This window comes from Chinchilla lanigera, unplaced genomic scaffold (assembly GCF_000276665.1).
Source record: "Chinchilla lanigera isolate Chin_1 unplaced genomic scaffold, ChiLan1.0 scaffold00017, whole genome shotgun sequence".
Lineage (NCBI taxonomy): Eukaryota > Metazoa > Chordata > Mammalia > Rodentia > Chinchillidae > Chinchilla > Chinchilla lanigera.
Genome location: NW_004955418.1, coordinates 22,663,565 through 22,676,553, shown reverse-complemented (window position 1 = coordinate 22,676,553; position 12,989 = coordinate 22,663,565). Strand labels below are relative to the sequence as shown.

The window sequence follows — 12,989 nt, the reverse complement described above, 5'->3', positions numbered from 1 at the left end:
AATTACCATGGTTACTTGCTATGCCAATAATGAACTACAGTTGGCACTTGAAAGTATTGTTCTATCCTGCCTCTGCATTGAAACTGACATCAATATCTGAATAATTGCAATATTATGAATTAATGTGGAATCCTTGAAAATGTCTGTGAAACAATTGGTAACAGTGTCAGAAGTTTTTAAGAGCTGAAATATATTTAAGGGTTTTTGGGTGGGTTATATTATACTGATGCTCCTGGAGACCTCATTTTAATGCTAAATGCAGTGTAATTGCTAGTGTTGTTAAATGGTTGCGGTCTTTCTCTCTCCTTTCATTTATGTTCTCTCCTTTAGAACTGTATAAGACTTCAGGCGGAAAATGATGCATATTCTATGTGAAGTGAGAGACATACAGAATATGCCTTGCTAAAGGTACTCATGTCTAGAGTACCTTTAGCGATGTCTAGGCAAGGAATTTGGCATTAAGTTGATATGATTAGACTCAATTTTCTGCTGCCCAGCTGAAGTTTTATTAAGGAAGGTTCTAGTTAATAAATAGTTTTCTTTTAAGTTATTATTTAACTACTCCAGCTTCAAAAAGTGCTTTAGAAATTCTTGGGGCCATTGTTGCGCGCCTGTCATAGACCTCGCCACTTTATTTTTTTTCAAAAGACTTACTTCCCGGAAATCACCCAGCGGAGCACTGGATAATGATACCCACTGCAGCACAGAGGCCTGCACTTACCTGCGCTGGTGCCCGCACCGGATGTAAGGTCTCCACCCATCAGACCACCTAGAGAGTAAAGAGGGACATCAAAAGGCGGAAGGCTAAAGGCCTACAGAACAAAACACTTTACCTCCAGCAACCTCAGCACTGTGTCCTCTCCCGAGAGTCATCAACTTGTAAAGTACTACCCAAGTCAGATGGCTGACATTTGTTTTATTGTGACATGCTGTGTTCAAATGTTAAAAATACATTCAATCACTGACATTTTGCACCATCTTTTTTTTTTTCCAGGAAAGATTACATTTTAAAAACCCAGTCTTTGAATAGTCTCTGCATTTTTATTATTTCTAAGTCTAGGTCTTTCCTAAACAGATGCTTCATAGAAAGTTTAAAAAGGTCCACTACTGGTATATGTTCTGATACCACTCGTGCCTTTATATTTTGTACCATCAATTTTGTATAACGCTAGCTGTACAAAATTTTTATCATTTCCTAAATCTGCCCATATTCACTGTTTGAATTTTACTTCCTGACACAGTAAACAAGTTTTTGCTGCCACAAATTCAGACATATGCTTATTCACTGCTAATTTAAGAAAGTTCATTAAAATTTGGCAATGTTTATTTATGAGAGTTGGGATGTTTCAATAAGATGTTAAGCATAATAATTAGTTTTAATTTCTAATGAAACAAGATTTAGCCAAAAATAGTGGGAATATCATCTAGATTTTCTAATTGACTCGAAGTAATACTTTATCATTATTAGTTGGTTCATGTCTCAGTACTAGAAGAAATTACACGTTCAGAAAATATTTATTATTTTCCATCAAATACTGTTTTGGAAATGAAATACCAAAGTTTAAAAATGAGCTTGAGTTTATCAAGCAGGAAGTCCAACTGCATTTGAATATAACCCAAAAGAATACATGCATTGAAAATTCATATGAAAAACTTCAAACATGTTTTAAAAATGGAGAGAATGGCACAATGAAGTCCTTTGTACACATTTCCCAAAGTCAAGATTTATAAAGCTTTCTACCGGAAAAATTCTTCCCTGAATAAACTGCTTTTAATATAGCTGTGTGTGCTTAAGGTATATTAAAAATTTCCTATGGTGTGGGTTTCTTCAAAATAAAATATAAATACATAATGGTGTACTGTACATGATTTAGAAATACAATTATTTTTGATGCCACTTCTGGAAGGATAAAGGAATAATATAGTTATATTCAATATACATTGAATTAGGTCCCACTGTGAGCCTGGTAAATCAAGAGCGTATTCTTCCCTCTAAGATCCTTTACATACATTGAAGAAGCAGACACATATTCAATACAGTATATCACAATGTATTTAGCTTGATCTGAGTAGTCAGAATGGTTGGACTTTTGTGAGCAATAATTTTATTTTTCTAGTACATTGTAAATTGAACAATAGGAAAGACCTGCTAAAAACACAGACAGATTTGTGCCACATGTACATGAGCTTATGATGTGCTCTTCATTTCTGACTTTGATTTGATTTCACACTTATAAATCATGTTATTCTAGTTCCTTTTCACCTTCAATCCTTTCTGGGAGAAGTTATTGTATAAATAAGTAAGAACTGATTGTAATAACAAGTAACTGAGTGGGACAAATGCTATCAGAGAACACACAGTAAAGGTAGTATCTAGTAGAAGAAGGGGGAAACAGCAGTTCAAGCAGGGGGAGTGCAGAAGCCAAAATGCGTTTGGACGGGATCTGTGACATCTTGTTTGGAAAAGCATGTGGTGCAAAGATAGCTACAGGAGATGCGTTACAGTCTGAAAAGACAAATTACTGATCAGGAAAGATTCTGAAACATGTGCTAATGGATTTAGGCTTTATCACAGAACAGCCCTAACAGTGAGTAAAGGTTAAGCAATGAAGGAGACCGAATTGGATACCAAAAAGTACCTCATGGATACTCAGCCTTGGCTTTGGCCAAAGCTACTTCTTTCCTCGTCATGACTTGTGACAGCTGGAGCCCTCTGAGCACATACCTGTGTTGCCTGCACTTGGAGGTCGATGTGTCACGCCAGGAGACATGCTATTCCTCTGCAGAGACGGGTGGGCCAGAGGCAGAAGGTTGGGGTTTCCCAGGGAGCTGACAGGGTTGCTGTACACCAGGCTGTTGTGACTGGATACTGGGATGGAGACGGGCATCTCGAAGTTGGGAGGTGGAACGGCCTGGCAGAAGAGAAAAAAGGGAAAAATCCCCCAAAAATGTAGATAAGAGAAATGAACAATAACAGCAGCTTTCAAGGACAGTCAGTGTTTACTTTCCCAAAAACCTTACAAACTTCAAACTGCTGGGTGTGTAGAAGGCCATTAAAAAGGGCTCTCGATATGCGAGGATCATAAATTGATTTCTTTAATGTGCTTGGAACTCTGTCTTTGCAACTATTAGAGAAGGTTTCACTTTGGCTTCAAACAAAGCCCCATTTCATCAGGCTCCATTGTCTTTGAATTTCATTCTATTAAGTAATAATTGTGCATTTGTGATATCTGAATCTGGTGCCAGAAATGACTGCAAGATCAAAGGTTCATGATTGTGATGACTTCATGTAGAGAAAGGAGGATTAAAATGCAAACCAGATCTTTGGGTTTAATTGCTTATTGAAGCATATTTATGCAGAAGTTTAATGATACAAAATCATCTCCAGGCATGTGAATAGTACATATAGTTTAATTATTCTTTTAAAAAGTCTGCCTTTTAAAAGTAACTCTAAAGGTAACAGGCATTTTGAGAACCAGATTTCAACAAGGCACATATCATTCAATAACTCATATTTTAAAATGATGGCTCAGAAAAGCGTTTTCTGCTTCACATTTTGGTATGTCAATGAATGGAAAGATCTGTATCTGAAATGAGAGTTGGCAAATATTTAGTGAATTGTAACTGTGCGGATGTCTACAGTAATCTAAGTCCCTCTTAATGATTTTGGGGAGTATTATTTTGACAACCCAAACCATGTTTCTGCTTGTACTAACTAGCTGTAAACACCTCTCTCTCTCTCTCTCTCTCTCCCTTCCCCTGTCCCCTCTACCTCCCCACACCAGCATTATAAGTTAAAATATCATTTGAATACATTAACAGGGGACTCATGGTATCAGAGCATATAGCATTTTAAATATAAAACTACACACACACTCACAGGATTTATAGGTCATGAAAGTTCAAATGCCTGTGTACATATAGTTGGTTTGTTATTGCTTTATTCTTTATTATTTTTTTAGGACTAACATCAACTACCTGTGACTGGTCGATTGGCTGGCCTGCATTCTACATCATGTTCTGTGGCTCTTCTAGGTCTACACTGGTGATGATTAGAATGTTGTTCTCTGTTTATGTTTAGGTTCCCATGGTCTTCATTCCCTATTTATCTTTTCTTCCATGTTCTATAAATGTCAGTATGGATGAGAGCAAATGTTTTCATCTTATATGTCTTTGATTCTTCATTACTTTTGAGGGAAACAGCAGTGTTCAAGTGCTATGTTAATACAGACATTCTTTCTTAGGTCCCTCGTATGGAAACAGGCTAACAATGGATGAACACCATGACATAGTGGAATATAAATGTTTGGTAGATGACAAAGCTTGACCATATCTCCAAATTTCCTGAGGCCCTTTAAAGAACAAAAACTAAGGTAGCGTATGCTATAAAGGAAGTGTCTACAGATTGCATGAAACATTACAATCTTCATTAAAGGTCCACTAAAAATGGTTCCTGCACACCTAGGTCAGCGTGGTGCAGTGGTGGACCAGGGTCTTCCTTGGGTCCCTCCAACTCACTCTCTGTCCTCTTCACTCTGGGCCCAGGAGCCAACCCCTGAAGGCATCAGTTAGGCCCTGACCTCTGCCTTCAGGGGAGCCAGTGGCACCACCAGCAGCACAGACAGTGGAGAGGAGAGGTCAGGGATTTGCTTTTTCTGCAGTAATATCCCTCATGCTGGGCCACAGCTGTGCTGGCAGAAACTCTTTATTTTCCTTGGGAGGAGAAAGTTTAGGAAGATACTACACTAATACAAAAATACGAGCTTACCACTTACTGTATATTATTTATGCATTCCTCCACGAAGGTCACACTTCTTTTGGGTCAGCCTCTCCTACAGGCACAGGCCTTGCTGTGCTCAGATACTTTCTCCCTCCCCTTGTTCCTTCGGGCCTAAAGCTCACAGCAGCGTCTAGGTTGCAAGCCCTGGTGTGCTACACTACTGTCTCAGGCTGCCTGAAACTCTACCCATCTGTACACAGTCCTTTTAGTGAGCTCTTAACAAGCTTTCCTCAGTTACCCTTGGGAGTTTGCCACCTCTTTCTTACTAGGACCCTGGGACACAGTAGTACTGTTCTAGGCCGAAAAGATAGTACACTTCAGGGGCGGGAGCATTTTGGGAGTTTGCTGTCTCTGGTGTTACAACGAGAGTGTATGTGTCGGGGGGTAGATAACACTCTGGTTCTAGGATCATCACCTCTCACCTGAATCATTGTAGTCACTGCCTCAGAATTTCCCCGTCCCATCCTTGTTCTCTTTTTTATTTCCAACCTACTCATCAGCTTCTAGTTTTAAAAGCATAAATCAGATGATGACACAGCTATGCTCAAAACCCTAGGAGAGCTCTCATCTCACTGAGAGCTTCTTCCCATGGCTCCATGCCCTGTAAGTTCCGTTTTTACCAACTTCCATTATCCCATCCCTGTCACCCTGTTCCTTCCTCCTTTATTCTTGAGCCACTGCCATGGTGACCTCCATCACTTCCTCCAAATCAGTGCTCAGAACTCTCCCTTCTCAGAGAAGCCAACCCTGATTACCCTGCTTAATTCTGCGACTTGAATCTCTCCTTTCCCATCTCCTGATCTCTCTCCCCTGCTCTCCCTCCTGGCTCTCATAAAATCAGTTAAGACATCCTCTTTCACCAAAGAGCTTAAGCTCTCTAAGGCAATGCAAAGCCTACTCTACTCTAAATTTTCCTTCGGAGGAGAAATCGTAGGAAGATACCACACTAATACAAAAATACAAGCTTACTATTTACTGTACATTATTCATCCTGCAGGCACCCGGCTGCATAATTTGTGTATACATGATGTGATTGATTGACCCCCTTCAACATCCTTTCCTCTTAGATATAATTCTTCCCCTTTCAAGTTGGTGAAATTTGGTAATGGCACAAGAGCATGTACTTAGCAACTGAGTTCATTGCTTTTGAAGTGTGGGACACAAATAAATATTGCAGTCAGAAATCATACTGCTCAGTGAATAAGAGCTACATTATTAGTCACCTAGTATTTGTGAAACATGGACTGAAGAACTAAATAGGTTTTCACGAAATCTGGGTGAGCATTCACAGTGCAGTGACTGAGGTCTTGGGCAAAAAATTAACCTTAGAGATTCCTTTTCTCCATATTTATTCAAGCAGTTGTATTTTAGATCTTTTGGTTACAAATGTTTTAATTTGTATTCACTGTTCTCAAAGATCAGATAAAGAAACTACATCTTCCCTGAAGATTTTGCAGACTGTTGGCTGTGTCTTATTAGAGAACAAATTCAATCCATTCTGGCCTCAGGGGGCTTTAAAACACTTAAGATTATTAAAAATTACGTGTCAAATTCTGAACTATCTTCCTTCCTTCCTCTAACCACCACTATTCTGCCAAATTAATTTGTTTCTTTTCTTCTGGATCATAAAGAAGTTGATGATGACTACTATAAAACTCATTTGGCAGTCAGAGATCATTCTGATAGCAGAGCATATTCCCAAAATTTCAAATTCATAAAACACGCCAACATGTTGTGCCTAGTTCCTTTCATTTTGTTTCTTTATCTGTATCAGGAATCAGCTATGATAATTTTGAAAGTAAAGTATCAGCTTAAAAATGACCATGCTGAAAAATATATTTTTGAGAATCAGTAGGAACATTCCCCTTTCTATTGGAAATCTCAGTTGCAGTCCAGGCTGTGAAATAAACTGCCATTTACCTGGGCAGGCTATTCAATCTCCCACAACCTTGATCTCCTCATCTGTGCTAGGAAATGCTTGTATCCACAAAGGGACGGACTGGGAGAATGCAAGGGTTATAGTAACATACAAACTTGGCAGGAACTTGGCATTATTATTTTTCTTCTTGACTTTTCAAAATTAGGAAACTTAAACACAGCTATGCTTAAAAAGTTTTGCCTAGAAAACATAGGCCAGGAAGTGGTTTAAAGTTCTAAACTTGCGGAGATTTCAAGGCCAAGCTCCAAATTGTTAGAATACTCAAGCCAGCAAGGGAGAATAGGAGGCGATTAAATAAAGTGCTGTAGGCAGGAATGGCTGTATAATTTGCAGAGCCCAGCTCAAAATGAAAAGGGGCTGGGCCTCTTGCTTGTTTTAACCATGAAGAATCTCAGGCCAGTGACGGAACACTGAACCAAGCACAGGCCTCTGAAGGCAGGGCTAAGTCACAAGCACAAGAGGCTGGTCCTGGGGTTATCAGCCACACACCATACTTAAAAAGCTTTTATTTCTCTCCCTAACCAAAGGGAATCGTGGTTACTGAAGTATGCCTTCATAATCAGAGGGGTATTTGAACTCTTATCCAACACCAACTGTTTTTCCCAACTTACCGCAAAGTTCAATACAAATCAAATACTACAGTTAATAAAATATGTAGCTAATGGGCCCTCTTATTTAATGTGAATGAATGAATGACTGAATGAATGGAATCTCTTTTATTTTTTTCTTTAAATTGCCACTAATGATGCCTTAGATTCAACCATCACCAGGCGGTTGAATGCTAGGAGCGGAAGTCACACGATTCTGAGGATCAGTGACTACCGCTTGCAGGTATCTATTTCCTCATGGCTCCCAGACACCTGAAAGGTCCACTTGCTCAGCCTTTTTGCAGTCTCAGCCCCTCCAGTTGTCTTCCTGGCATCTGTCTCCACCTTCCTTCCCTCTATATCTGCGTGGTTAAATGCAGCCCACCATGCGGTCACCCTAGCCTGGCTCCGGCTCCTTCCCACCTCCGCCAGGCCTGGCTTCCTCTCCATCCTGCTCTGGACATTCCCTCCTCCTGTTTTTTGAGGAGTTTCGCTATGTTCTCCCCATCACACCTGTATGCTGGATCTTTTCCTTTTTTCTAAGCATTCCCCTTCTGCATGTAAACAATCTCAAGTGCTTTTCCTCTCAGCTCCCCTTCTGAGCCGGGGCCCGGCAGTTTCTCTTCGCAGTCCGTCACTCTGAGGAACACACACACTGCCTTCCACTTCCTCCCTTCTCCTTCACTCTAACCAGTCTTGCATCTGCCTCTCCCTGTTCAGCCCATTTCCCGATTCCTGGTTCCTCAAATGGAGCTGTTTTTGCTTGCTGTGAAGCCCAGAACGAACTGTGGCAAACCCAGCGTGAGGAAATGCAGGTTGACAAGATTCCAAATCACCCGTGAGTTATTTCATGTAATTGAGGAATATGGGCATAAATTATATTACTCTAACAGGTGACTGCTATATTAAATTTTCTATTTTAAAAAGGAAACTCTTCAAACTGGGTCTTTGACATAGGAAAACAGTCTTGTAATGTTTTTAAAGAGGCGGAGACACTCCCCACACACAAGGGCAGAGTGTCCTCGCCCTGCTGTAAGTGTTTTAGCAGCTGTGGAGACTTTCAACAGGACGGACTCACTGCAGCAGAGAACCACGTGCCAGAACTTGGCTGTGCATTATGGAGACACAGGAGCTTGTGGCCCAGCGAGGAGTGGTTCAGCGCCTTCTCACAGCTGCGCCCATAAACTCGCCTGTGATTTCTCAGCCTTGGCTACACACCGTGGTACCTCTTAGGAAATCATGTGTCTTGATTTTGATCTCTTTATGTGCCAGGGTGAAATGCTATGAAGGAATCCAGGCACACAACACACCATCTCCGTTCCCTTAAGAAATGGGGGAAAAGATCCAACGTTCACATCTTTGAAAGTTGGGAGGTTAAATCTGTATCCACAGTTAGGATCACCTCCACACACAGTGAAGAGCAATATAGCATATATTTGCTTTTTTCCTCACTGTGCAGGGACTTCTTTTATCAGAGATATCCAATGTACTTTGCCTTAAAATTCTACATTCACAAACCTTTGCACACAGCAACTCCAAACAATTATGTTTTATATAGAGCAAGAGAAATTGAGACCATAGGAATCAAAAGTTGTTTGAAAGGAGCTATTTGTTCCCTTCCTCTGGGCAAGATAAAATCCCAATGGACATTTTGTCATTTAAGGATTTTGAGCATTGTTAACAAGCAAGCATGGCAGCCTATGACAAGAAATAGTTCCGTGGATAAAGTGCTTACTGTGAATGTGCCGCATACAGTACTTTAATTTTATGAAACTGTTAAGAATTTATAGCACAGAGTTTTCCTTCATGATACAGTGTATTAATAATTCTGATTCAATGAAAGCTCTGCTGCTATTTCATTTAACAAAAGAAGATGACATGTATTTATGATAGAAAATTAAATGTGCATCTATTTTATAAATAAGTTTCAAAGGGTCCACTTAATGCAGTAAAGTTTGAATGTGCACCTACTGTGGGAAAGCATTCATTTATCCTGTGAATGCCGTTGTAGATTTGGCCTACGGTTTTTGTCTCCAAATACCTACAAGTATAGTTGACAAAGCATATTTTTGCTACAGAGGTGCTCTCGATATTCATGTTTAGATGGTTTTTCTAACCCACCAAAACAATGTAATTTTTTGCAAAGGAATCTATGAGGAGTTTGTGTGCCACTGGGGCTTGGATGCTAACAGGAGTGATTCAGAAAGCATGTGAGCCTTGAATTTCCTCCCTGTATGCCACAAAATTAACACTGTTTGGTCAATGACAGAATACAATAAAACTACATACTTTTTCCCATCCATGTGGGCAAACAAAATAACACATGCGGAGTTACTTCTCTTAAATATCTGGCCAGGCATATGTTTGGTTGTTAGAAATTTTTTGACTTGGTTAAGACAAAATTTAGCCAAATGTTAAAGCATGGAAAATGTTGGTGTAGGCAAAGCAAATATTCTGAGAAAGCTTTACAATCACCCCAGCACACAAACGTTGACATCTTACCATTCTGTTTCATGCAGTCTGTTCCTGGGAGCGAGCGCTAGCTTTGACCCTTCTGTGCTGTGGGTGAGTTTTATGTGCAAGGGGAGGGCCTGAGCTATTACTCAGAATTCTGCTTTTAGGTGGGTGGGTTCCTGCGCTTGCATGGGAGAATTTCAGTCCCACTAGGGGCATCCTGTCTCAGCATACACTGTATCTATGTAGTTTATAGCAAATCTTCACACTTGTTCGGAAGGCGTTTCTGTTCTAGGATTTTACTAGTGTACTGTGATTTGTGTGAACTATGTGTTTCAAAGGTTGTGTAAACTCAGGGTGTGTCACACAGATCTTTCTCTTCCTCCTGTGAATTGCTCTACCTCAGAATGAACTTCTCCTCGATGGCGACTCTTGGAGATTACGTAAATGCAGCTTTTCACGAGGCTGGCTTTTTAAATGCGCAGCCGGTGGGGTGAGATGGCTCTATTGGATCTGTCTGTCTTGCTTCTGCTTCTTAGAGCAAGCCATCATGAGAGGGTTAAGACATGTTACTGCAGCGATTATCAGCAGGCCAGCCATCTACCTTTGGTACTTACAGGAATTTTATGACTCTTGATCATATTATCAAATTCTTCATTAATTTTTTTGTATTTTTCTTCAGTGCGTGGGGTGAGTGCATAAGAGGAGTCGGGATCGGGGCTTTCACAGGCTTTGTTTTCTTTCTTGTTCAATGCCTGCCAGGTTCAGAGAAATATCAAGAGTAAAAAAAAAAGGAAGGGCGTTCCGAGTACTTACACACAATCTTTGCCTGCTGATCATTAGATCAATATCTTCGTTAATTTTCCTGTACTTGTCCTCAGACTCAGGGCTGTGACCTACTGAATCGTCCGCATCGGGATCTGGGCTGTCACAGCCATTAAGGCCTTTCTTTCTCAATGTCTGAAATACATAATTTGGAGAGTTCAAACCTAGAGAAAGGCTGTAAGAGACATGCAGGGCTGTTACAGGAATTCAAGCAGTCTGGGGTTTCAGGATATTACATGCTCTATGTATTCCACCAGGGCAAAGAAATCACGGGTAGAAACCCTCAGTCATTTCCAAAGATTGCTTATTACCCACTAAAAAAATAACAGGGAAACTCCTTTTGCAATTAAATTCAGTCCAACGGAAAAAGAATATGAGGGCCCAAGGTTTGTGACATGGAATTCTGAAGCACTTCAAGAAATAGCAAGTGACAAACAATCATAGCAGAATACAGTGAAGACTGGCAAATTACAACATTCTTTCTTCCCACGGAAAAATCAGAAGTCAGGATGTTACACAACGATTTCAGAATCTGTAACAATGACAGAAGTAGAAATGTTGGAAACACAATAGCACACTCCGGTTGGCGCTAAAGGGGTTCTGTCCACACCCCCACCCCGTGCTCTTGACAGCAGAAGGACATAAGGGAGCCTTGCTAGCAGCCCCTCTCGGCATTGATGGAGAACGTTCAGACACCACGCTCACTTGGAGAGTAACTTTTGTTTAGAGTTCTGCAAATGTGAAACTCTATCCTGAAGTTTATAATACTGAGAAGTTATCTTCCTAAACATAGACCGGAGGAAAGGTCAACACAACTGATTTTGGGCTTCGTTATCCTGTGCTGAATAAAGAAGTCAAGCAATACTGCAGATAGGTGGCCGAATCAGTAACCATCAAGCCAGCTAAATTCCTCCGGGTTTCAGCTCGGCAGAAATCGCCCGAGACTGTCTTCTAATACATGAAAGTGAAAAGGCAGTGTCTTATCTTGAAGCTCCTGTCTGCTGGCTGTAGGTCTGGGTCTACTCTCTGCTGTCACAGAAGGATAAGTACTAATATAATATAACACTGTAACAGTTGGAAAAAGTACGAGTCAAGAATTCAGGAATTCTGAGTTTTACTATTTTTTTTCAAGCTGATGGTTGGTTGTCAACTTAATGATACACAATTCGGTTTACAGAGACAATGTTATGCTTTAGAGATCATAAGACTTCTGATTAATCACACAGCTTGCCATGTTAATTATTAATAGACTATCAACATTTCTTAATTTTCTTGGTACTCTCAAAATCGGTTACAAAGAGATGTGTGACTATGTGTCTCTCGTTAAGTGGAAAGTTCAGCAAAGCTCATCTTTATTAAAGACAGAATTCACATATAAATAAAGGAAAAGCTGCAACACAAAGCTAAGGAACTGAAAGCTGAGATAACGCTCCATCTTTAATTCATGCAATTGGGGAAAATAAATAAAACAACAGGAGTTTAAAAGGGAGTGTCAGCCTTCAAAATTTAAACTCCTTATTTCTTATGAATGTGGAACAAAAGTAATATTACGTAAAATTAATTTCTGAGGTGCCAAAGGCTTTTACTTAACATAAAACTAAGAGAGCTACCATTTCTAATACATTGAAGATGCGCTATGAGTCTGTAAATATTTATTAATGTTATAGCAGCACAATATAACAAATAAACATATGGTTACAGCTTATTATGTGGTAAAATGTTTGAATATTAAAATGAATATTTTGACACAAGATGATAAAATATACATTTACAATCTTATAATTGGTGGGGCCACCTGTCCCCCTATAATAGACCTACAGCCATCAATTTTATTAATATTCACAATACGTAATAGATACATTCCTCCTGGGGAGCTGGTATATATTATAGCTTGATCAGTTTAATCCCTTTCCTCCCTTCCCTACTTTTTCTTTCTCCTTTCCCAATCCCTTCCCCACCTCCAAAAAGTATGCATATCTCTTTTCTACCATCTCTCCTTTATTTAACTTTTTAAATTTGTTTGTATTTTGGGTTTCTCATGTAAGAGAAATCCAGTATTATTTAACTTTCTGTGTCTGACTTACTTGGCTTAACATTATGGACTTAAGAGCCCGCCATTTTTCTGAAAATGACACAATTTTTTCCCCTTCTTCATGATACAACCATCATTTCTGGCCCAGAATAAGAATGCATAGAAGGTTCCCATAGTAATATATAAGGAACATCTCAGTACCTCAGACTAACAATTACTTTTACTAACTTCATGTATTTTCAGCTCTTTTTTTAACATTATCACATACATGAGTGCATTCCTCTGGGTGACAGCTATTTGCCATATTATCATGTGTTTCTGTTTTGAGCTCTGCAGATTCTTGAGCTGCTAAGAAAAATTTCTGAGTGTCTT

At 39.7% G+C, this 12,989-nt stretch overlaps 1 protein-coding gene across 13 annotated transcripts in view; it reads right to left on the bottom strand.

Moving 5' to 3' along the window:
* Positions 1-12,989, bottom strand: part of Mef2c (myocyte enhancer factor 2C) — a 164,047-nt gene that overhangs the window by 24,881 nt on the left and 126,177 nt on the right. For 10 of the 13 annotated variants that reach the window (XM_005382286.2, XM_013512976.1, XM_013512975.1 and 7 more), the window contains 3 exons: positions 10,577-10,720; positions 2,726-2,912; positions 722-769 (listed from right to left, as the gene is read on the bottom strand). In XM_005382286.2, coding sequence (XP_005382343.1) covers positions 722-769; positions 2,726-2,912; positions 10,577-10,720 — 379 coding nt within the window. Of the gene's footprint in view, positions 1-721; positions 770-2,725; positions 2,913-10,377; positions 10,516-10,576; positions 10,721-12,989 lie in introns of all 13 variants that reach the window. The other 3 variants (XM_013512979.1, XM_013512981.1, XM_013512984.1) reach the window with 1 other exon arrangement.